The 25,317-nt window shown below is 51.9% G+C and overlaps 1 protein-coding gene across 1 annotated transcript in view; it reads right to left on the bottom strand.

Annotated features, from left to right (window-relative positions):
- LOC122376863 (nascent polypeptide-associated complex subunit alpha, muscle-specific form-like) overlaps window positions 1-25,317 on the bottom strand; it is a 27,272-nt gene extending 1,955 nt beyond the window's left edge. The window contains exons 1-4 of the mRNA XM_043356833.1: window positions 25,137-25,317; window positions 2,907-3,073; window positions 512-2,506; window positions 30-189 (exon numbers count right to left, since the gene is read on the bottom strand). Of these exons, the coding sequence (XP_043212768.1) occupies window positions 30-189; window positions 512-2,506; window positions 2,907-3,073; window positions 25,137-25,170 (2,356 nt within the window). The 5' untranslated portion in view covers window positions 25,171-25,317. The remainder of the gene's footprint in view (window positions 1-29; window positions 190-511; window positions 2,507-2,906; window positions 3,074-25,136) is intronic.

Below are 25,317 nucleotides of genomic sequence, written 5' to 3'. Positions count from 1 at the left end.
TTCCCCTTTTCTCCTTTCCCTCTACTTACTGTCCTCGGGGTTCTGGAAGATGGCGGCCACCTTTCCGACGAAGGGCGGCTCGTCCTTGGAGCCCGAGGCCAGCAGGACGCAGTCTTTGAGGCGGATCTCGTCACCCTCCTGATGGCGCATCGACGGGAAGCACAGCCGCTCCACCAGCTGGTTGTCGTTCTGGGGTACAGATGGACGACGTGGGGTCAGACACAATCGTGACTAACCGGCAGAGACAATGGCGTCGAGTTCCAAGCTAATGACTATCACGACAACTGGGAAACATCACAAACAAACGACAAACGGGAACAGGAAATAGTAACGACTATTACGTCAATTCTTTATTTGAAAGCGAGACGTTTTATGAAACAGAGGATGCATTGTCGTCTTTAACGAGCTATACAAAGCACGTAGGTAGTAGGTACCCACTAGTACCTACTGACTACTCTCCCTACCCTTTCCAACCAGTCCCTCTCCTGCCTCCATCCATCCCCTTTCTCACCCTGAGCAGAATTTTCTTCATCTGTCCCTGTCCCTGGAAGGACCAGGCGTGGCTCCAGCGCTGTCCGCCGGTGGGCCGCGGGATGGTCAGCGCCCGCTCTCCAGACGGCTGCCGCTCTCCCTTCCGCCTCCTCTTGGCCTCGGTGTCGCCGGAGGGTCGCGGTTTGCGTCCCCTCCGCGGCACCGGCGGCGGGGGAGGAGCGGCCACTGGCTCCTCGCTGGGCATCAGGTCGGGAGAGATGGATTTCCGCGCCGTCAGACCCGGCACCACGCGGCGGGGTTTGACGCGCACAGCGTGCGGCGCTGGGGAATCAGTAAGCCGTGGCGGCGGAGGTGGCGGCGTGCGCTTACTGCGGCCGCTGGCGGTGTCAGTGGGGGTCCTCCGACACAGACTGGCCACGTCGACCAGCAGCCGGTCACTACCGGACGCCTTCCGACGCGCCTCTTTGGTCGAGAGGCTGCCGTTGGAGGCGGCGCCGCTCGGCCGACGAGACCGTGACGACTTGCCGCTGCTCTCCGAGGTGCAGCTGCCGCTCTCGGAGGCCGAGCGGTCAGAGGTCGAACGGCGCTCACCTGTTACCACCTTCTTCGGCCGGCCGCGCTTCTTCTGCTCCCCGTTAGTCACCTTCTGCTGCTGCGCTGTCTTCTCGCCGGCGCCTGTCGAGGCAGGCTTTGTTTTCGTCTTGGACGACACCTTTACACTCGACTCTGGCGTTTTCGTGACGGCATTCGTTTTGACCTCCGTTTTCACCTTTTTGGTCTCCATCTTAGCGGCTACCGTTTTGAAGACAGGTTTCATCTGAGGTTTGACGTCAGCCATCTTGATGCCTGGCTCCAGCTTCGCCTTCTTGGCAGCCGGCTCCTCTTTCACCTCGGCTTTGCGTTTTGGTGGCGCTGTCGGTGCCCTCTTCTCGTCCCTCCGAGTCGGGATGAGAAGTGTGGCGGGCCGGTTGGCAGGCGGCGTCTGTTTACCCTCGGAGCTAGCCGGTGATGTCTTCAGGCCGTTCCTCAGCGGCGCCGCTGTCTGAGGCGTCCCATGAGCCGGCGTCGGGCGAGACACCGGTGTCTGCGCCGGTGTCTGGCGCGGCGTCTGAGTCTGGGCCGGCGTTTGCGTCTGAGCTGAAGCCTGAGTCTGCGTCTGGGCCGGGGCCGGAGCCACAGCCGGAGCCGGGGGCGGGTTCGGCAGCTCAACAATCTGCACCTGGTTCTCCGCCGGCACTACCTGAGTGCGAAACTCAGCGCTCTGTACCACCAGCGTACTCGTGGTGACCATAGTGCGGGCCAGTCCGGCGAATGAGCGCGGCGGCAGCGGCCGGCGCTGTCGCGGCGGGCACTGCGGCATCGCGGCCACGGCCAGGTACGAGTGAGAGCCGGAGATGGGAGGTCTCCGGGGCGACTGGGTGGGTCGCGGGGCCGACACAGTCGGCGGAGGAGCGGCGGGGGCGACCGACCGCGGCGGCGACGCCGGCCGTGGACTGGGCGAGGCCTGGGAGACTGGAGGGGGTTCCTCGGGCTGTGTGGGGACTGGGACAGGCGCTGCAGACACAGCGGGACTAACTGGGGACGGCGAGGGGACGACTGCGGCGGGGGATGGCGCGGCGGGTTGAGCGGGGGATTGTACTTGTTCTCGTGTCCTCGCTGGGGTCGGGACCTGAGCGGGGGAGGGTGCCGACGGGGCGGACCGGGCCGGTTCTCTAGAGACCGGGGCGGGGGACGGGGAGGTGCTCCTCTCCGCGACTTGTACTGCTGTCTGTACCGGAGTCCGTGCCGGCGTCACTGGCTCGGACCGCGAACCGCTGACCGCCGCGGGACCCGCCGGCCGGGCGGGCGTCGCGCCGCGGCCCGACGGCTGCTTCATCTGTCCGATCTCACAGATGACGGGTCCGTCATCCATGGCGGCCGGCGCGCTGGCCCGCTGCTGGGCCGACGTCACCGTGGCTGAGGGGACAGACACCGGGGAGACCCACTCGGCCGCAGGCTGCCAGATGGAGTAGCCCTGCAACACACAACGGCAGAGGGGCCGCCGTCAGCGACAGACCAGGGGGAGGGCGGCGCAACAGAGAGCGACGGAACAGGTGTCCACCAAGGCAACATTATCGCGAGGTTCCGGAGTTGACAATTGACATGCTATTAAAAGAAATAAGTAGCGAAAATAGTTAGTTAAATGTGTCACAAAAAAACGCATAACAAGACGATAGTGTGTAAGTTCTGTCAATCTGGATTGGTTCGACGGATCTCTCGAAACTAACAACAGCAAAAAGCCAATAGACTGAAATAGACCCATCGCGATGAATGAGCCCCAGGTCGCTGTTTGGCCCCCCACTTTGCCTGCCGGACCATTTCGGACCGGACAGCCGAACTACTGGACCACCACACAGGTCACTGCCCGGTCTTACCGTTCCGGCGCCGGTCCGAGCGGGTCCCCTGTCGGCTGACACGGGTCTCCTGTGAGCCGGCGGAGCCTGACCAGCCGGGTCGCACTGTTTGGGGGGACCCGTTGGCGGCCCTCCGGCTGACGGCGGCGGCTGACCGGGAGTCTGGGGTCCGCCCTGCTCCGGTGCACCTGCGGCGACAGAGACATAAGGTCAGGTCACATGGCAGGTCGAGGGTCATGCTGCAGGTTACAGGTCATGTTATACAGGTCAGATCACATGTTAGGTCGCAGGTCAGGCTGCAGGTTACAGGTCATGTTACAGGTCAGGTTGCAGGCCAGAATAGTTAGGCCATGTCAAAGGTCAGGTCATATGTCAGGACGCATGTTAGGCCAGGTCACACGGGAGGTCGCAGGTCAGGTAGATCAGGTCGCAGGTCAGATAAAATGTTAGGTCATAGCTCAGGTCACAAACAAGGCCACCGGCGAAGCCACAGGTCGGGTGGGATCAGTTTTCTTACACGATACAAGTGACAGACGCGGACGGGACAGGGTGAATAGCGTCAACTTTGGGCCCCACAACACTGCCTACCTAGACGAAATATGGCAGTTTGATTGACACCACGTCTGACATAAACAAACGCGGCCGCTCTACAGAATCGCCACTGTGTCGCACGTTTTGGCAATCGACTCGCGCTGAGTTCCACACACCATCATATAGGCAACACAGCTTGTTTTGCGAGTAGTCAGAATCATTCCCAGAACGTGCAGCCGCTCCGGGCGCAGCCTGCCGCCCGACCTTCCGTTTGGCGGTCCGTTTGCCCCGCTCGCCGGTCCGTTTATACGCAGCGGCGCGCTGTGTCAGCTGACTGCAGCCCGTCATGGTCAGAGTTGACGGCCCGACACTGGCGGTCAGCTCTACGACGGGACGGGAGAGACTGCACAGCGAGCAACGCGAAACGGTTTTAGGAGTTCCTTGCAACAGAATCGGCGGAGGGATAGAGGCGAAAATTATGGTTTATCCGGAGACTGTCGAACGCAATGCCAGAACAATATAGCTGGCAAGTTACTTTCAATTGGGAGTGCTTTGGTTACTTGTCCTATAGGAGGAGACTCTCTCTATAAGACCTCCATCGAGCTGAGAAAGAAGGACTTCCCTCTCCCGCTGAGCTGAGGAGCTCAGGAGGAGAGCTGAGGAGCTCAGGAGGATTTGTAGGAACCTTTCCTCTCCTCTCCTGCCCCGTTCTTACAGAAGCTAGCTTCGACTCAACACTCCGCAGCCAGAGACGGCGTGCGCTGGCCGTTCATCGTGCCACGATCAGGCTCACGACGATCAATATAGCCGGCCGCGTGTTCCGCCCGGTCTGCCTGCCTGTCTGCCGGTCGGTCGGTCGGTCGGCCCGACTGCCGCCGGCTGCCCCACGCGGCCCGGTCCGGCCGCCGACCGCCGCGCTGCACTGACAGCCGCTCGGCGGGCCGGCTCAGACACGGGCCTGGCAGAGGGCCCAGTCCGGACCGGCGCGACGGGACGGTCGAGCAGGGCCGATACACCGGTCGGACGGCGAGCGATACGGAGAGGAAACGGACTCAGGAGTCAGGGCCACAATCTCCCCATGCTAGTATGAGCACCTGAGCCGCCATCAAACAGGGGAGAGTGGAGGCACCAGTGGGACAGCGAGACGGACACGAGAACAGGGCAGCAGTATCCCCCATGTCAGACACCTGAAGCAGCCTCCCCATGCAAGTATGACCACCTGAGCGGCCATCAGGTAGAGAAGACACCGGTTGGATGGCAAGCGATCGGACGGCGAGACGGAGACAGAGCAGAGACGAAGTCTCCCATGACAGGCACAGACCACAGTCTCCCCATGCAATGCAAGTTATATGGTGGCCGCAGCCACCATAAGCCATTTATGGGGACGACAGTTCGACTATAACGTCTCCACAAGGTATACCCATTACCCAGGTCAGTTTCCGCAATGGCGTCTTCCCGTCGTACACTGAGCCCAGTTATTTCGCATCCGCATCATACCAGTCCGGTTTACGTCTTCCCATCGCCCATGAGTATATCCAGTCCAGTTACCGTCCCCGAGTCAAAAACCAGCCCGGCTACCGTCTCCACGTTACATACCCAGAACATCTCAAGTTTTCACATCATACCATTCCGGCTATTTCGTCTCCACCTCACACCGTCCCCCGTCTATTTCGTCCCCACATCATATCATCCCAGCTAGTTCACCTCCTCATCCTGACATCCCGGCTCCACAGCATACCATTTCGTCTATTTCGTCTTCACATCATACACCATCCCGGCTACTTTGTTTAATACCAGCACAACCCCTTCAGCATCCAAACACACCATCGTCTCACCCCCCCCCCCCCCCCGGCGCTCTCCAGCCGGTGAGCCGCCCCGATGAATATGCTAATTAGTACACGCACAAATGACGGTGTCGGCCCGTTCCTGCGACACCCAGAGATCGGCGCGTGGAGAGCGGTCCAACGCCTGTTTGCAACGCCGGCACGTTCACTCGTTCTGCGACAAAACGCTGCCCGGCATGTATAATGCAGGATGCAATATCATACAAATGCTGTGTTTAACTAGATAAACACAGAAAAGGTGTGGTGATATACACCGTTCGGCTTTAAAACGGAACCGATAAAACGACAAGCAAAGGCTGGGATGGATGCTAAACGGCACGAGTAAAATACTTTGATATTCATCATTTTATTAAAGTCAAGCGTGCATCTAGGTCCGCTTTTTACTTGCCTATATACCTTGAATGCTGTCAATAAAAATATGAATTAAATGTTCACTTGATATGGGCCACATGAAATATTCTTTCTTTTGCTATTCTTTATATTGCTGTATTATTTTGCTTTCCAGTTTGACGACACCATATCTTAGTGACAAAGCATCTCGATGATAAGTGATAACGACAGTTTATCTGGTCAGCCTGAACATCTCCTGTCCAGGGATGTCAAAAGCCGATCAGATAAGCAATGGAAACGAAAAAAGATAAAGGGGAATCACATAGGCAAGTGAGACATTTGAGACAATTACATGTTAATAATGGCACAGCGTTAAAAATTTCATGACACCCAAGACCATCTAAATGTAATAAACCTTATGAGAGGCAAATATAACATATCTCCTTATGAGAGGTATGAGTAGACGACGTTCCTATCCACACCAAACTAGCTTGGTAATTGGGCTGACGGCACCTTCCGACGGGAGAGGGAGAGGGTTGAGGATTATGACCGGCCGGAGAGTGAAGGGGGCGCTGAATGGACCTCCACGCTGGCCGCCGGAACGGGCCCCGCGGGGGCGCCCGACACCCGCGGCGTCACTGACTGGCGATGACTGACGGCGGGAGGAGGGCAGGGCCGCCGCCGCCGTCATCGCTGCAGCAAAGGCGTTATAGCCTCCCGACGTACCGTAGCACATGCCAGTGTATGAGTCATGGGAGCGGAACAGACCGATTTTCTGGGAATTAATTAATCTTCCTTATAATATAGGTAGATGAGCGAGGTTCTTAAATGGCGCAGAACACATATGATGGAGACGTGCAGGGTAGTATGAATCGGATAAATTCCCAGCATACCTAATGACGCTTGTGTTATGTTTGCTTGCATAGAAAAGTATTATGTATGCTGCATACTGTTCGGCGTATCTTTAGCGGATTGAGGAATGCCGCCCATCGTTTTAGCCGACGTTCGAAACAGTCGATACAGAATCGTTTGACCGTTCGACACAGCCGCGCTGTCTCTGCGTCGGTGTTTGTGGTCCCTCAGCCAACTCGACACTAAAGTTCCCGCTAACTCGCCTGAAAGCGGCACTCTCGGCTCTCAATCTCAGACGAGAGCTGGAGCAGAAATATGACGCCACTCGCGGTTTATGAGCGCAAGGGCTAATGGGATAATTTGGGGCCGCATATGGGCGATGGCTGCTGCCCGATTATAATCGCCCACCATGACCGTTCGGCCACAAAGTAGCGATGGCATACATTCCACTGGGACGTCAGCAATGGTAGCAACGTTTATAAATATGAAACCTCAAATCCATAACAGGCATTTTCAACTTTGAGTGATCTGAGAAGACCTAACAATTGCCTACATCTCATCAAAGAAAAAAAGCTGCGAAATCGGAATAAAGCGATAGAGTTACGCGATGGTTGAAATGACATTTCAGGATCGAAAGTCAGGCAGCCAAGCAGGGTCGAACACAAGTCTGAAGAAAAATAAATTAAATCACGCAGTGCGACAAGCATTTTCCACTCTATTTTTGCAAGTTAACCCGATCGTTCTGAAACCGTTCGGTCTTCTACCGATATGCCACTTGCACTCCCCGACCGCATGCCAGATGATGACTATGAACAGCTTTCTGGTACGGTGACGGTTGCTTTAATAATCCAGAGGGATCGAATGAGCCACACAGGGACTTACTACACAGCGGACAGAACCGCGCCTAGGCCACGAACGGTACCGCTTCTACCACAGTTAGCTCATTAGGCTGTGCGTCAGCGAAGTACGAGTACGTGAGAGTAGACAGGCCTGCAAGTGGCGGGAAATGTCTAGAGGGCGGAGGGGAGGGGCAGGACCATCAGAGAGGAGCCAAAGCAAGTTCCGCAATCGATTGCTGTCGACACTGACAGTTTCGTAGCAGCCGGCTCGACACTGTATTTATTTCTTCTTCCTAAACTCAGTCGAAGGCGCAGGGCACGTGTTGAATATATCGCATTAAATCAACCTATAAATGGTCAAAAGGCCTAACCAGGTCATTTGAAATGCGGGGCGGCACTCAGTCATGTCCTACCGATTCAGTCTTCCCAACGAGGACGCACCTGTGTCACGTCATTTAAATTTTAAATCAAATCCTAACTGCACCGTTAATGTGTTGCTTATCATACCTACCTACCTACTGTACAGTGTACGTGCAACGGCATATTAATAAAAGCATTCGTTCTCCAAGCCGATAAAGGCATGAGGCTCCTGGCAGACCCACCGCCAACAGAAGACCCCAGCGGAACCCCATGCAGCCTCACCCCACCCTATCTCCACACCCAACACACCCTGGCGTGACCCCGCGTCCCGCCCCGGCCCTGCGCCGTTCACAGGGGCGCTCCGCGATTCCCTGCTCACATTACGTGCGATTAGGCCGATTTGTGAGGTGATGCAACTTACCGGCTAGGGTTTGGCCGACGATAAGCCCGCCCGCGACCGAGCTCAGGGACTGTGGCTTTGGAAGGCCCGCGCCTAAAGCCACTGCCAACAGCGAACTGCATGGGACTGGTGTGGAGTTACGAAAGCGCCAGGATCGCGATGAATGAAGGGTTAAAATGGAATAGCGTAACTACAACTGCGCTTTAGTTGATTGAGGGAACTCATACAGACTGTTACAGACTCCTGAACGTCGTCGAAATAGTCGGTGAATGCCATTAAATCATAATGAATGAAGGGCATTCTGATGCAATAATATATTTAATATTGCACATTTACCCTTTGGTTTCAGCGCTTCTTGATGCATCGATGATTTGCAGGATCGATCATTCTTTGATGCTGATGACGACGCCCGTCAAAACTAGCAACGGACATATGTAATAACTAATAAGTAAAGCTTATGACGAGCACACTGCAACATCGAAGGACGAAGAGTACCTATTTTGAATGTGATCACACCATGTATAGGATGCATCATCCAGTTGAGCGTGAAGTCATTACTCATTGCATACGGATGCCGGATAGCGATGTCGAAATTGAAGAAACTATTAGCCTACCCAGGAGGCACCCGCACAAGGTAGGTGGGCAGTCATGCTAACGTACCGAAAGTCTACAGCTATTCGAAAGAAGCTCCGGAGAGCTTCTGCTGCCAGATGTCCAGGGCCGAGGGAGGCAGTGTATGAAGGAGCTGATCTAATTAACTCGCTTCATTCCGAGGCGGTCACATCTCACGGGAGCCGCCAACCACACCGTGCAAAGTACAAACATGTCTCCTGCTGTAGAACACCTTGGTTTGTCCACCCAGACCATGGTTCACCTTTACTTAGGAAGACCAGCCAGCATACATATCTTGACCTCTTTGTACAGAAGTCGAGACATTTGAAATGCCAAACAGAAAATGTTGTTGATGAATGTTCTAAGTTCAGTGTTCGAATACGGATACCTGTGTGCATCACATCTGTATACCTCCGAAAAATGATCCGCTATCCGCCTTTCTCCTAATCTAACCTTCGTATTTGGATAGCGGATACGTTTGAAGATGTTGCTGTTTAGCTGGGACATTTAGTTGAATGCTGATAACAATAACCGTACTTCCAGCTCTTCGTCTATTCGAGAAGCTTTCCGAAGCTATACTGCTTCCTTCGTCAGCTCGTTAAAAACTAAAATACAGTGAGACACATAAACACTATTTCAGTCACTAGCTATATCAGACATCAGTGTGCTAGCTGGTCTTCCTAAGTAAAGATGAACCATGGTCGGGGTGGACATAGGGTAGTGTGGGGTAATTTGAACATATTTTTACGTCTTCTCCGTTGTGTACCAAATTCCAGTTCAACCCTGGATGAAGAAAAACTGCTTCAGTAGCGCAAGTGTCACTTGCTTTCACCATGCAAGCCTCATTTTTGGACGAGCCGAGCATACCTTGAATAGCATAGCCTCACTTCTCCACCAAGTCACGGTGTGTTCAAATTGCCCCACCGTGGGGTAATTTGAACATACTGCCTTTACCTGTCATGAAAACGATAGTCTCGCAAGCACCGATGTTGTTTGACCCATAAACAAATAGGCAGAACAATTCTAAACATACCTTCACTTGAAAAATCAACACACCAGCAAAAATAACAGTTGCAGAGTACCAATATCTGCACGCTGCACACCGGTCAGTTGACAGAATTCGCCCCTCCTCAATTAACAGAACGTCTATCATTTTTATTCGATAAAAACTCTCCCAACCGTACTACATCTGTTAAAGTGGTGCCAATCGAAACCTGGACATTTGGAGTTCTGTTTTTGTCCAATGTCCAATTCGGAATTGGTTGGACAAAGGTAGCAGACTGGACAACATTGGACGATGGCTTGCTACACTTCAGCTCTTTTTATAAAGTAATCGTGCATAGCATTGATTGGCGAATGGAAAGCTTGTTAAACTCTCAATATAATGAACACTTTTCGGCTGGTAAAATTACATGATAAGCAATATAAATGACGGTTTTGAGTGTTGATAGCTGCATAATTTTCGGACATATTTGGACAAATAGTTGACTTAAACATTTTTGGACGGAAAATCAACAAAAATGCCGGACATTAGACGGATATTAGACGTAAATTTTCTAAAACTGGCATCACTTATCTGCTACTGCCTTGGGTCGAAAATATTGGCAAAAATAAAAACTGGGAGCGTTGTTTTTTCGGAGCTATGCCTGTCTTCATTCAAATTCTCACACTATGTTCAAATTACCCCACGCTAAAAGTTATTTTGCCATTTTAAAAAACAGGGTTCAAAAGCAAATTTCTTGGATTGAAGGCACTGATTAGGTCATTATACAACAAAAGCCGTTGCGTATTAGGCGCTAGCAATGCAAGATTTCGCGCTGCAATGAAGTTGGAATGACGTGTTGTTAGGCGTTTTTCCTTGCGAAATTGAATTTTTACACTGTGCATCAACATCTTCATTCCCTGAAACTTTAAACCCGTTCATATGATAGCCCTTTTAGTTACGATAATTTCTCTCATTGGTCTTATTGTCATGCCACTTATGGATTTTCCGTAATTTTCTGTTATTCACACTATGTTCAAATTGCCCCACATGTTCAAATTACCCCACCCTACCCTACCCAGGTGTTTCTACAGCAGGAGACATGTTTGTACTTTGCACGGTGTGGTTGGCGGCTCCCGTGAGATGTGACCGCCTCGGAATGATGTGAGTTCATTAGGTCAGCTCCTTCATACACTGCCTCCCTCGGCCCTGGACATCTGGCGGCAGAAGCTCTCCGGAGCTTCTTTCGAATAGCGGATACGCTGGATACATGCCCGGTGTCCGGATACCCCGAAATACAGATCCGATATCATGTCTAACCCAGGGCTGCGGAGTCGATGGATTTTAGGGTGACCCCGACTCCGACTCCGACTCCGGCTTCAAGAATCGACTTCGACTCCAACTCCAACTCCGACTCCGACTCCGGACGGTTCTATTAAAAAGCATATCGTGATATTGAAGTCATAGGCGTAGGAACAGGGGGGGCCGGGGGGCCATGCCCCCCCCCCCACTTTCGGAGGTAGGGGGGCCAGCAATGTTAACTGGCCCCCCCCACTTTTTGCTGACTTAAGTGTCTGTCTGTACCTAACCTACCACCCGGTAACTCGACAACTATTCAGCTTGCCCTTTAATGAGGATTCCTTTTTGTTTCTACAGCATTATTGACCGCAATTTCCTTCACTCAATGAAGGAAACCATATCAGAGACAAGACTGTGAGTCCTGGTGACAGCATTTTGTTGAATACGAGGCGCGGGACAGCGAGCACTAAAAAGGTATAGACAATGCTAAGACAATACTAGCACGGTGCACGAGAATGCGTATACAAACGACCAACGCTTGACCTTATCTGCTTGGGGTCGGCATAGTTCGTCAAAGGCGTTCTAGCTGGGGGCCAGGGTGACCGTGCCTCAGCCTCGGTTCAAACAGGCTGGGGGCCAGCAATGTCTGTTTCTGCCCCTCCCCCTTCCACTTTCAGTGCAGCGGCGGTCGCAGAGGGGATCAGGGCCATGCCCTTCCCCCCTCCAAAGGCTAATCAGGGGGCCATCATATCATTTGGCCCCCCCCCCCCAAACAACCAATGAGCCCCCATGGGCGTATGGGGCTCTGGCCCTTATTCGATTGTCACGAGACTCAAGAATCCCACGCTAGCTATTAACAGCTCCCAAACCAGTCTTTGAGGGTCCTACACTGATCTCGGAGGGCCCTTCAGTGGCGGTCAAGCGACCACATTGACCGCTGAGAACCCACATTGACCTCATTTGAGGGCCCCTAAACCGGCCTCAAGGGCCCAGCCGGCGTCTGAGGGCCTCACACCGGCCTCTGGTGGCCTCATTTCTGTCTCTGGGGTCCCAAGACTAGCCTTTAGGTGCCTTTGAGGGCCCCGCACTGAATTCTGAAGACCCGATGCCGGCCTCTAAGGGTCCGCATCGGCCTCTGAGGGTCCACCTTGGCCTGAGGGGTCCAACGCCGGCCCATGCCGGTCTTTTAGGGCCCCACACTGACCTCTAAGGGCCCATGCTGACCTGTAAGGACCCACATTAGCCTATGAGGTCTTGCAAGGGATTCTGAAGACCTGATGCCGGCCTCTGAGGCCCATCTTGGTTTTTGAGGGCCTTCTGCTGGTCTCTGGGTTCCAACACCGGCCCATGCCGGTATTTTTGGGTCCCACATTGACCTCTAAGGGCCCCGCACTGGATTCCGGAGTTCCGATGCCGGTCTCCAAGGGTCCGCATCGGCCTCTGAGGGCCCACCTTGGCCTATGAGGGCCCTCCGCTGGTCTCTAGGTTCCAAGTCCCGCCCATGCCGGTCTGTTACGGCCCCACACTGATCTCTAAGGGCCCATGCTCGCCTGTAAGGACACGCATTAGTCTCTGAGGGCCTTGCACTGGATTCTGAAGACCCGATGCTGGCCTCTGAGGCCCATCTTGGTTTTTGAGGGTCTTCTGCTGGCCTCTGGGGTCCAACACCGGCCCATGCCGGCATTTTAGGGTCCCACACTGACCTCTGAGGGCCCATACTGGCCTGTAAGGACCCACATTAGCCTCTGATGGCCCAAGTCGGCATCTTAAGGTCTCATCCTGCCCTTTGCAGGCCCTGTACTGGTCTCTGAGGGCCTTAACCCTCGCCGGCCGGGGGGGGGGGCGGGTGCCGCCCCTCCATAGTTTTTTTTTTTCGCGATAGCTCCGAACACGCCGGGGATAGAGAGCTGAAGCTTGGCATACCTGACCTTTGAATCAAACGGGATCTTTTGACACCAACCGCATTTTCGGGTCAGATCAGGTCACTGACCCATGTGGTCATAAGTGAACCTCTGCACGGTCTTCAGATGTCGCAACTTCGCAACGCCCTCACTGCCAGAGGAGATTTCACAGGGAAATGAACCTTGGAGGACCTAGTATCCAATAGGAGTCTCTCAACTTGTATAATGTATATCTCGAATTTTTCCTTAAGTTCATATGAGGTCAGGTCATTTTCGTGACCTCACCATTAGGTATAAGTCAATGGGGATAAACTGAAAACTTTTTCTGGCGCCGGGAACGATCGATCTCCAACTATCTCAAGCACACCGAATCGTGATTTCATGCACTCCTTGCAAGGTTCGATGCGTCACTTTTGCAATGTTGACCTTGCGCGACGTCATTTATGAAGTTATAAGGGTCTTATTAGTTTTTCGTCAATAACTAGGTACCGATCAAATTGAGCTAGCGAGTCGGGAAAGCCACCTATGGACTCAAGAAGACCTGCCGAATCGAATGATATGCGACATGACCTCCTTCGACATATTTCGTGACCTGGGGACGCCGACCTGACCGTGACCCGAGGTCAACACCCTAAGTTTACCTCACCCAAACAAAAAGTATATCATTCGACGCGCCTGACAGGGGCGAACACGATGCTGGCAAAATCGCGGCTCTGCGGCCATTTTTTGCGAAGTTATTCACCAAAAACGGAACGGTGCCTTGAGGCACTTGACCTGACCTCAGAGGTCACCGGTTTTTGTTTGTTTTGTTGGGTTAGGCCCTTTCGGTCCAATGAGACCATTTCAGAGCCGGAAGGATGATAGGATATAGGGGGAGACATTGGTCTGGGCAGGCACCCTAGTGAGTCGCCGGGGCTGAGCCCGTCCAGAGGACAGGCCACCCAGCCCCAAGGCACTCACTGCACCCGGCTACGGGGTGCGCTCCCTCGGGAGCAGCGGTGCCGCTCCAAGGGAGCAGCCCGCATGAGATAAAGTTGCCTGTCCAGCCCGGAGGGGGTTGCGGTGTGGAGGAGAAGGATTTCAGTATCCTGCGGATAGAAGCACGGAACGGTGTCAGAGGTCACCGGTTGACCTAGGACCATAAAATCGGGTATCGATCTCTGCGTCTCGTAACGGCGCACACGCTCGTTTTACCGCGACGCGCTAGCTCCACCTGGGGCTAAACGGCGAGGGGGGTCGTACCCGCCCCCCGCCCCCTCGGCCAGCGCGTATGTAGAAAACCTATAGGACCGGGCCGTGGAGGGTTAAACTGGCCTCTGAAGGCCCAGACCGTCTAAAAGTCCCACACCGGCCTCTGATAAGTGATAGTCAATCAGCCCAGTTGCAGTGGTCGCTGATATAAAACCTCTTAAAAACGTTATAGGCCTGGCTGAGCCTAGCTGGGCCGTTCATGCTGATTTTTATAGGTATATTGAAAAGACTCGCTTTGCACGTTTCACGCTTGCTCGTAATGAAAAAGTTGCTGGATGCCTCTGGAATTTGCATGGGTGCCAACGGCTGCGGAGGACAGGGGAACGCGCCCATCAGTTTGAGTTTATGGACGGGAGACTCCCTGAAATTTCAACCAATTTTTTTCTTTCTTTTTGTCCCGATTTTTTTTTTACCTCTGAGCATGTTTGCGAAAACAAAGTGGCCGAAATCCGAGAAGAAATCGGATTTTGGGGGTAGGTTAGGTTTTGGACCTTTGGGACCCTGCCCCCCCCCCCACTTTCGAAAACGTTCCTACGCGTATGATTGAAGTTCATAATGGAAATGTTTTATCTTGCCTGAAACGGCTGAAACGATCCTTTGTGCGTTCCAGGGCTTTGCGTTGCAAATATGCATTAAAAATAACATGCAAAATTAAAAAGCAGGTTCTGAGGAATTCACCGTCTTCTGCTTCTTTCGCTGAAAACGTTTGTCTCAAACTGAAACAGCAAAGTGGTCTTTTTTCGACAAAATCTCATTTCGAGCGCAGTATCGTCAATCAAACAGGTGCAGTGCAGCGTTAACTCCGACTCTGGAGTCGGAGTCAATAGGATTTCGGCGACTCCGACTCCGACTCCGACTCCAGGCAGAATTGTCGACTCCGACCGACTCCAACTCCGACTCTGACTCCGACTCCGCAGCCATCAGGATGTCAACCGGCGGACTTTGGTTGGCGTTGCGCGTGCGCGGTGTCTGGTGTTCGATATTTGACCTCTGCAAGGTATCTGGTGCACGCATTGGCGCGGTCAGTATACGCATTGGAGACCCCCCAAAGTTCAGATTAATTAAATAATTATACGTATGGTACATACCTAATGATATCGGTGGATAACTACAGCAACATCAGGGAGATCAGTTCAGTTATGTGAATGTCCGACACCTAATGTAAATGCTAAAAGAAAAAGCAAACTAACAATAATTTTCATGTTTAAATCAAACATGGAAATTAAAAACACGTTAATGGGTGTTCTCTTAGGCTTTTGATCCTTACTACCAGCAAAGATAATGTAGAAAAGTAATAAGAGCTGCAAACCCATTGCAGATTAAGTTACAATGCCTGATAAGTCTGTTGGATTGGCGCGGCAGGTAATGCTGATAAGCCTTTTCATTTAACTTTATATATTTTCCCAATTCCAATAAGCTGCGTAGCTCCATATACCAGCAACTATCGCAGAAACTACGTAGAAACCAAGGGTGATAGCCTTTGCAGCTTATGACTCAGCATAGGGTCATCTCTTTCTCCAGCTATATAGGTACTATAAGCTAGACAGACAAACCACTTTAATTGTGAATTGCCGTTCAAAGGCAAATGAGACATTACGGAGATGTGATAACTGACAAAATGTTCAGTTATTGGTCCTACTTTTGCAGGAGGATCTGTAAAGGCAACTGAAGGGCGCATTCGGCCGGTCATTTTTACATATAGACGGATATGCCTAAAAAGTAGGTATCGCAGTAAACACCGCGATGCGGTCTCTAATACTATGTTCAACAGCTACACGTAAGACGCATGTAATAGAGGATCCTCACTAAATCAGTAACACAGTGAGCAATGACTCCTGACTGCCGCCGCCCACCACACAAGAGTCAGTTTTATATAAGGCCGGGTCACGAGTCACTGAGTCAGTGGTCGATGGGTTGACTCAAGTCCGGTGGTGCACCTGAGTCATGCCCCGATCACCTCTGGACACATGATAAACAGTTACAAAATGAGTTGTGAATGCTGCTTATACCGGGTCACTGGACAGTAAAAACGGTCTAAAAGACAAGCCTATCATATAGACCCAGGACGTGCTCGCAAGTGCGCCTGATGAAAAGACTTCACCCGAGGGAGAAGTTAAAGCTCAATTGCAGAAGCAGACACGTTGGACTGGGTCATAAGATCCAAGCTGTCTAGTTGTTCAGTTGTTCGCCAGTGATATCGTGCAAGCATCACATGACGCTCATTTAATTCAGAAGGTAACCAACAAGTGCCCAAGGTGTAACTCAACGTTGATATGCCGCCAGGCACTGTACACTGAAAACAAGTTGAAAGAACGTTATGCAAAAGCATCTTAAAATATTCCACACTTAGGTTTTTTGGGTATTAGGGTAAACTGGCTTAGAGGCGAAGCAGAACGTCTGGTTCATGTAGAACACACACAGTGTTTCACATAGACCGAAGACACGTGCTGCTTCTTCGCGTGCAATCTTAGTGGCCCCAGGGGGGCTTCAACTCGACCAACACCGGTTCTTCTTCGTTCTCCCTAGTCACGTGATATTACGTCACACCAAGCGCGCGAAAGATAAACCCTTTGAAGGTTTTGCACGAACTAGCATCGGGTTTAAGAAGAAGGGGTTGTGGTTTAATCAGTGTAATGGCTTTCATCAAGACCACGCCCGCGGTACCACGTTCTAGCGTCCACCGGAAGCGATCGCCATTTTTCGATCGCGTTGGATCACGCTTTGTGCAGTGACGAGCGGCTGGTGCAAGATTGGGTGAATGGCAAGTAATCAAATATTGAAGAACTGAAATAAGGTTAATTTTTTGCTTGTCAAGTGTTGTGTATTATTTATATTACTTGTGATTGACCATAATAAGCAATATCACAACGCTCTTCAAATGCATGGATGAATGCATTGGATGAAGACAATTCATATGCAAGACCAATCAATGCAGTAAGTATTTATATGTTGTATAAATGCCCCATAGCTTAAATTATGCATGTGGTATTTAGACAAATCTTCCAAATGAAGATAAACCAGGAATAGAATCAGCTTACCATTTTGGGGTCAATTGATTTAGGTATAAATTTGGCTGATTTTAATAAACATATGTTCGTGCTGATTAGTGCAATATTTTATCTATACTGCACTTTATATGTCAAGTGCATTATTTTATTTTTGGAGTAGGCTCATGGTCTGTGAAGTCAATCTAAGTTTCTTTACTCCCTGCCTGTTGAATAACGCATCCGCCCGACTCTTCATTCTAGGGGACGAGGCCATCTCCGCTCTGATTGAGGCCCTGGAGTCTGAGGAGAGCGTCCTGGCGCGCGCCGCGCGGAGACGTCGACATCGTCGAAAACGCTGGCTTGAGGCTGGTGGTGGAAGGAGAAACTGTATGTGATTTGGGAGAATGCGATATCGCCACCCGGCTGCTGACATGGGCGATAGCGCAAACATACAGTGTTTGTGAAAACATCCACTTGCTAAAGCTAAAAATGTGTTCATATTTGGCTCCTGGAGTTCTTTGGCTTGGATGTGTAAGGCAAGTGACGCGGCCGAATGGAAAGCGTTCCTGCAGGCTGATTGCGGGCTGATCGCAGACTGAATGCGAGCTGGTTGCGGGCTGATCGCATGGGCTGGTTGCGGGCTGGTTGTTCCTGACTGGAGACTTGCAGACTGATTGCTCAGAGTAAAGAGGAAGGTAATACATTTTAAGGTGTATCAAGTACTGTGTTTGCGCAGCAGATGTGACGGCGCAGGTCGATAGCCATGCATGGGAGGTTCAATAGACGAATGAACGGGGATTTTGCGGTATTGCAATAGAACTGAAAGGGTTCTACAACCGATATTCAGAACACAGGGTGGTTTCCCTATAAACCTCAGGGACTTCTTCACAGACCCTTTGGGGTTCTTATCTAGGTGCTAAGAACGCTCTTATTTTAAACCCTAAACCTCATAAGAGTCTTTGGAAGAATCGGGTGGATTCTTTTGATGAGAATGCAAAGCCGTCTACGTGAAGAACCATGGAGGTTCTGAAAAACGGTGGCATAACATTTTACCCCACAGGGGTCTAAATACCCCTGTACGTTCTTAACGTTCTTCCAAAGTGTTTTCAGTGTATGATTCATCATCATCTCGATCTTGAAGCGAACCCTTCTCACGTCATCGGCCGTCATTCAGCGTCTGATGACGGTGCGAGCTGCGTCCGTCATCACCCATCATCGTGACGTGCCGTCGCCCGCCGTGGCCCGTGGATCATCACCTAGCCTGTCCGAGCGGCGAGGAACGTCCCGCGACGACCGGCCGGCCGCGTCTACTTCCCACGCCGCTCCACAGATGGCAGCACCGGCAGCCGCTAATTGACGTTTTTCGTCGGCGCCGGGCTATTGGCGTAGGGCGTGCCGGTGTGGCGCCGCATGGGAGGCACGCCGCCGGCCGAGCACGACGGGAGAGCAGCGAGGACAGGGCATGTTCTTAGGCTTGCGGGACAGATTAAAGAACAGATTCCTCCAGTTAGAACCGAAGAGAACCTCTGTGGACAGACTCTTGGGCAGGCCTGTTGACCTATTGTCAGATCAGAAGACGCAGTATACTGCGTCTTATGCCATACCCTATGGCCCGGCAGGCGGAGGGACCTCACCCAGGGACAGCTGACGATGTGTCCCTCTATCTCGCCACTGCACCTCCCGTGATGGCTGTCTTTCCTTCCCGAGCGGTCCATTGCGAATATGCTCAAATCGTACCGGCAGAAGCGACACCGCTGCATCGCGAGATAGGCTGTCAGCGGCTTATCAGTCGCTCAACGGGCGCCGGAGAGTCTGGAAGGGAAAGTAGTGCGACCATCACCATCTAACATTGGCCACAATGGTCGTAACTGGCGAGATCCGATCGCACCTACGTTAAGGAAGTGCCGATAAGAATGGTTCTTCAAGCTGCTGACGGAGCATCTCTCAAACGTATTCATCGTGTCTTGTCTCGCATTTAGGTGTAGCTTCGCTGCCTCAAATGAAGACCCGCATAGCGGCAAGTGAAGATCAGCAGTACTAACGTTTTAATTCTACCTAAGGTTGTCCGTCTTCTGTTCTCTTTACATCCACTAACCGTCTCAGCTGTTCGAAAATTCTGTCAATACCTGAACGACACCCCCAACAGCGAACAGAGAGCGGTTTGTTTTGATAGCCGCATACGGTTCCTCTGCCAGCTCGACAACCCTGAACCATCCATGTGTTTACGTAACATCTTGCGTTGGCCAATCGGCGGGGAAATGGAATTGATACTTCACGGTCTGCGGTCATATGACACGGCCGATACCTACCATGAGCCATTAATATCACGCCTAATTGAACAATCACAGAAAACGCTGTCATATAAATTGATCGGACATAGCACAACTAAATGGGAAAGAAATATCAAAGAATCCTCACCCGCGGCGGAGGTGATATTTGTTCCGAGGATAGGCAGACAATGACAAATAGCGCATAATTAATTTATGCTTTCAATGGTGAAACGAACAGCTTGGTTATCATACACAACAAAACAAAACCAAAATCGCGCGATGAGGACCGAGAAGTGAATACAATCGTCGTAACCCGTGAAGCAAACGGAAACTAAGATAATACATAGAAGACGTAAAGGTTCTGCACTGTCAAAGCGCACTGGCCCCACTGGTCACAGGACGGTCAAGAAAACAAACATAAGGCAGTATGTATAAAAGGTTGCGGTTCCTATCGGAACAGTCCATATTGCCCCGCACCCCAAAAATGATACATTTACCTAAAGCATCAAAAATTGAACATCATATATAATTTATGCTTGAAACCATAATCAATCCTCATTCAATTGCATCATTTGCAGCTGGCATTGATCACAATTTTACGTCGTTCAAGTAATTTCCGGATGTCCGTGAACAACTCACTCCGTTGCGGGACATTGACCTCAGATGACCTCAGGCTTCAGCCTCGAGGTCTGATATTGACCGCAAGATTCTGTTCCTCCGGCCGTCAAACAGTTCCGTTGAGAACCGACCCTGATCACAACTCACTTCCTCCAAACCCGCAGTGAATTGTCTCTGTAACCCAGCACGGAACTCCCCCTCCCACCCACACCAGCTGGTGCCGGGGAGGGAGAGGGGAGAGGGGTGCGGTCGGTGCTCCCCGTCAGCTGGTGAGCCTGTCCTCCGGCCAAGGGCGCGGCCTTGTCCGCGCGTCGGCGGCGGCGCCGACTCACCGTCGAGGAACGGCGCCGCGGGCCGGCCCGTGCTAGCAGAGAGGGTTCGACGGCCCGTGCTAGCAGAGAGGGTTCGACAAGAGCCTAGGTGACACTAACTGAGGTGACGTCACGTGACCCACAGGAAGATTGGAATGGTGAGCGGGTGGTGGGTGGTTCGGGAACCCTCCCCGACAAGACATGCATTGTTGCACGGTGAATCATGATTGCAACACCCCTATTTGGTAAGGTAGTGTGCGGAAGGGCCGAAGTGTGCCGAAGCGGACGTTCCCAGGAGTTACAGATAAGGATAATCTACAGACTGACTTCCATGATGTTTGATGGAAAAGGTGAGCATGCACAAAGTTAACTACATAGTTACCTTTTCCAAACAAGTTATTCAGCTTTGAACCTTGAAAGCAAACTGCAAGGTTCTCAAAACCTAAGCTTCAAGAAAGTCGACCCACAGCTGAGTTTAGCCTTAGGTCCATCTTTGTCGAAATCATTGTAAAACAATTCTTGCAAAGCGTCATGTCGTGTGTAGACCTCTGTCATAAACCTTTGCAGCGCGTGAGCACCTGTCAAGTGTCATCATCCACCACAGCAACTGGTCCCGCGACTCACGGGGCGACCTTCACCGGAGCTGTCAAATACGGACTGACTGACCGCTTCGGCACTGGATATGTCGGCCAACAGGCAGGTGGTGGACGCCGGACGGACAAGTGCCTCAAAAGCACAGCAGACATGTGTCCGCTTGGCGCTTCTACAGGACAGGACAGGACTATCCCCCTTCCAGCTCAGCAGAGACGCGTTAACACGGGAAATGCATGTGGGTGCTAGTGGCAAGACGGGACAGCTCACTCCCTGCACATTGAGCTAATACTGGGGGAACTGGGGAAATGGGGAGCAAGGATACTAGAAACTGGGGAGTCCTGTGCGGATCAGACGCGGTTTGACGCTGCTCAGGGCAGCACCATCACAGCAGCTCTGAGGCACAGCAGACTGAGGCAGAGATAGGGAGATACCAAAATAGCGTCGACAGACACGCGTGGGCACGCTAGGCGACCAGAGGCGATCAATGCGTTCGGCTAGGGACTGAACGCATCAACATGGGTCAGATCAGGGCACTAGTCGGACATTAGACGTGAAGACATATGTACGTAAGCAATAAGCAATAAGCATGTCCTACAAGTATCACATGCACAATGCAGTATTTCAATTAGTTTGCTCTGTTTCTGAGTCCAGCAGTTCCGATACGAATCAATAGGGTTCTGCAATGACGGTTCTGCCTCTCAGGCCTCGACGATCGACATAGTAACCAGGAATGATTTTTTTTTATACATTCCATCAGCATTTGATAATGTGCTCTAAAAGTCGTCTTGAAACTCTGAGAACATAATTGATGATTTATCTTTATCTCGTCTCTAGCGCTGCAGTAGGTACATATGTATATTCCACTTAAGATCAGAAACTTATCGCTGTCGGGAGTTTATTTGCGATATTTAGTTTTCGTTGCACTCATTTGCAATACCTACTAGGTACTTGCACTTGTTTGCGGTACTTTTCAGGGCATCAGGATTATCCGATTTCTCACATTTACAATTGCATTAACATTCATTGATAACAGGTAAGGTGAATTGGCTTTGACATGCTACCATTACATAATAGGCCTTACGTAATACACACCATTTGCAACCACTGGGCACTCATTTGGCCCATACAGCTACTCTACTCAAAGAGCTTTTAGAGGGCAGCTATTATACTGAATAAACTGAATAAACCACATGGTCACTGATTAGAGACTCAAAATATATTTTTAAAAAAAATTGTCGGGTCGCTAACGGCTCATGCTTCAAAACGATGTGATGTAGTTATACCAGTGCAGAGCTTCCTACCTTTGCGGAAACTGCAGTAAAACGTTTCACGGGCGTCATTTTAATAAATGGTTTGCAATATATGCAATATATGCAACGGCGCACGACTTCTGTAAAACTGCTGAAATTATTGGCAGGGCTCGTGTCCTACTAGGTCTTTATAAACCAACCCTCATGCAACATTTGACAAAAGTTTTCGCTCTGTCGTCATGGAACAAAATTTAATCCTCTTTAACAGGAATTATATGCGTCCGGTTTCCACGAAAACTAACGTAAATTGCGATCGCTGAGAACAAGATGATGTTTGACAAGGACTTCGTGAGGTATGTAACTGGATTATACACAGAACAATACCACTTGTTTAGGTGGCGGACGGTAGAACGCCTCTTTTGGTCCTATGCTATGGTAGGATGATGTATGTGTACTGTGTAGGGCCTCAAGGGCATCCAGCGTCAGCAAGCTCTTCCCTAACTGCACCGTGCACCGCTAAGCCTTCAAACACAGACCGGTGATATAAGCACATTTTGAACAGACAGAAGGTTTAACAATGAACACTGGATCCATGTTTAGCATCAGTCATTTGTTGCAGGTACCTAATGTTTATTTTGTGATCGCCTGTGTTCGGTGACCGTCACCGATGACGACCAGTTGGGTACCAGCTCTGCCGGATGACGCCTATACCCTGGCGCCCTTTCAAAAGGACGGCGATAACTACAGAAACTGCAGCTGGGACTCTGAGAACTCTGATATCTGCAAACTAAGGCTCGGTGCTGGGAGACTCTAGGCAGGCTGAGAGACAGGGCTGAGCACATTGCTCCGGCTGAGAAACCGGACTGAGTGCAGTGCTGTTGCTCAGAGATGACTCAAAACATGAGCCGACCGCAAAGCAGAAAAACAATGATTCAGTCTGTAGATGCCAACGGCCTTCATCAAACCGCACTGACCTAAAGGTCCTGCTTGACAACTACACTGATCATACAAACCACACTGACCTGCCTACCTATAGTGACTAACTACTGTCCTGTCCGTCACTGACACTGACTTATAATTACGAGTCCGGTGTGAATGTTCAAAGACGACTTTTGGCGTGCATGAATAACTAGGTGAGCATACAAACACACGAGTGTAATTGCGCTTGATTTGAAAATGACGTCATAATGTAAAATGACGATAATAACTCAAATTAATTATAGAAGGCAAAGCTTTCGATACATACAGCATATTGAGCACAGTCAACGAGATGCAGATTATGACGAAAATCAATCATATTCTACATCTCACTGGCAGTGATCAAGATACTGTATGTATCGAAAGCTTTGTCTTCTATAATAAACTTGAATTATTATCGTCATTTTATGATCCTTTATGTCAAATTTGACGTCATCAAAATATTCAAAAGCAAGCCGTGACCAAGCAAGTGTCATCACCGATCTATGATGTCCAGTTCTCAGTTTAAACATAGGTAACACCAAAAACTGCAACGCTTAAGTTTCTGACTCATTGTCTGTGTCGATCGAGTCATTGTCGTGTCGATTATCTAGATGAAACCTCAATATCTGAGCGTATAACCTCGCCTCGCAATCCTCCTTTTGTCGAACATTTATCGCCAGAGCCTCAAGAGCTATCATCAAGAGCAGCCCCTTTGGCCCCCATAACCCAGTGCCGCCTCTATCTCTGAGTAACCACACCTAATACACCGGTCACCAATCGCCAGTGCGGCTGCAGGTCCGCCTCGTTAGTCCGTCGACGCGACCTGTTTCTGGGCCGCGTGTGGCACACAGCTGGTACCGGCAGCAGCGCGGATCGATGACGAGAAGTGGCCGACCGAGGTGACCCTGTCCACGCTCTGAGCAGCCCCGACGGACCGACCGACCGACAGACTGACGGACGGACCACGGCCCTATAGACAGACCCCGGGCCGACCAACCGATAGACCGAACGATAGACCGACGGACAGACCGACGGATGGACCGATGGATAGACCGACGAAGAGACCGACGGATGGACAGATGGATAGACCGAAGAACAGACCGACGGATATATCCCGGTCCGACGGACAACCCCGGTCCGACCGACAGACCGACAGACAGACCCCGGCTTAGTCTGCGATCGCACCACGGAACCACCGAGCTCGCTGCACTGAGTGAGCCACCCATGCAGTGCCAGGAAAGCGGTCTCGCCAGGCTGAGCCTACGCACTGCGCAGTTCCTTCGTGGGCTGTGGCTGGCCGGTTCGCTGGAAGCGACTGGCGTGTTATGCTGGAGAGATCAGCCTCATGAGTCGACACGACTGGTCGCTCGTCGTGTCGGCGCCGAGTTTCCACAGGTGACGGTGTCAGACCCACATCTACGCGCGCCCTGGCCCCGTTTGGACCCGTCCTCACCGCCCCTGCGCGGCCATGAATCCGGCAAACAGGCTGTCAGACTTCGGCAAACTGGCCGCGCGGCCGTAGAATTCAGGCCACAGGCGGCCGGTACCAACTGGGTCGACATAATCCGACCGCCTCACACCAGACCAGGCACGGCCTGCCCGCATTGCACGACGCCGCAGCTGACGGAGGGCCAACATGGGCAGCGAGTGATCAGTCCTGTGGTGTCAGAGCTCCAGGAGAAGCGAGCTGTAGGCAAGCCTCAGACGTAGCCGAGCCTAGTCGTAGCCAAGCCTCGACCGTGGACTAACTCCAGCCCAGGTCAAGCCTTAACCGGTCCTCGCCGTAGCCAGCCCACCCGCTCCCCATCGGCTGCTGCGTGCAACCGGTCAAAACGTACCGCTCCTGGGCCGAGCCGACATGCATCTCAGCCGATATACCTACCTGAAACACCTCTATGCCACCCTCTGCTTGTGGCAATCCCGGCTGAGGCCTATCCCAGCTGCACCAAGTGTCTAATCCCAGCGGCGTACCCACCACCTGGCGCTCCCACCCCAGCCGGCCAGTCAGACCCGAGCGTGACCAGGGCCGAGCCGCAGCCTGACGGTCTCCTGAGCCATACCTGTGATTCGTCTCCCCACCAGGCCTACGACCATCTCTGGCCGCGCCACGGCGCCGTCCCGCTCCGCTGACGTGCGCTCCAGCGCCGCCGACACCGCCACGTCCTCAGTTCGGTTCTGTCTCCACACCACAGCGCGGAACCACTCCACCGAGCACCGCGCGCTCAGGGTCGCTGCGGACCG

This window comes from Amphibalanus amphitrite, unplaced genomic scaffold, assembly GCF_019059575.1.
Source record: "Amphibalanus amphitrite isolate SeventyFive unplaced genomic scaffold, NRLGWU_Aamphi_draft 002355F_arrow, whole genome shotgun sequence".
Classification (NCBI taxonomy): Eukaryota; Metazoa; Arthropoda; class Thecostraca; order Balanomorpha; family Balanidae; genus Amphibalanus; species Amphibalanus amphitrite.
The sequence above is the reverse complement of the archived record's forward strand: the minus strand, read 5'-3'. Positions and strand labels throughout refer to the sequence as shown.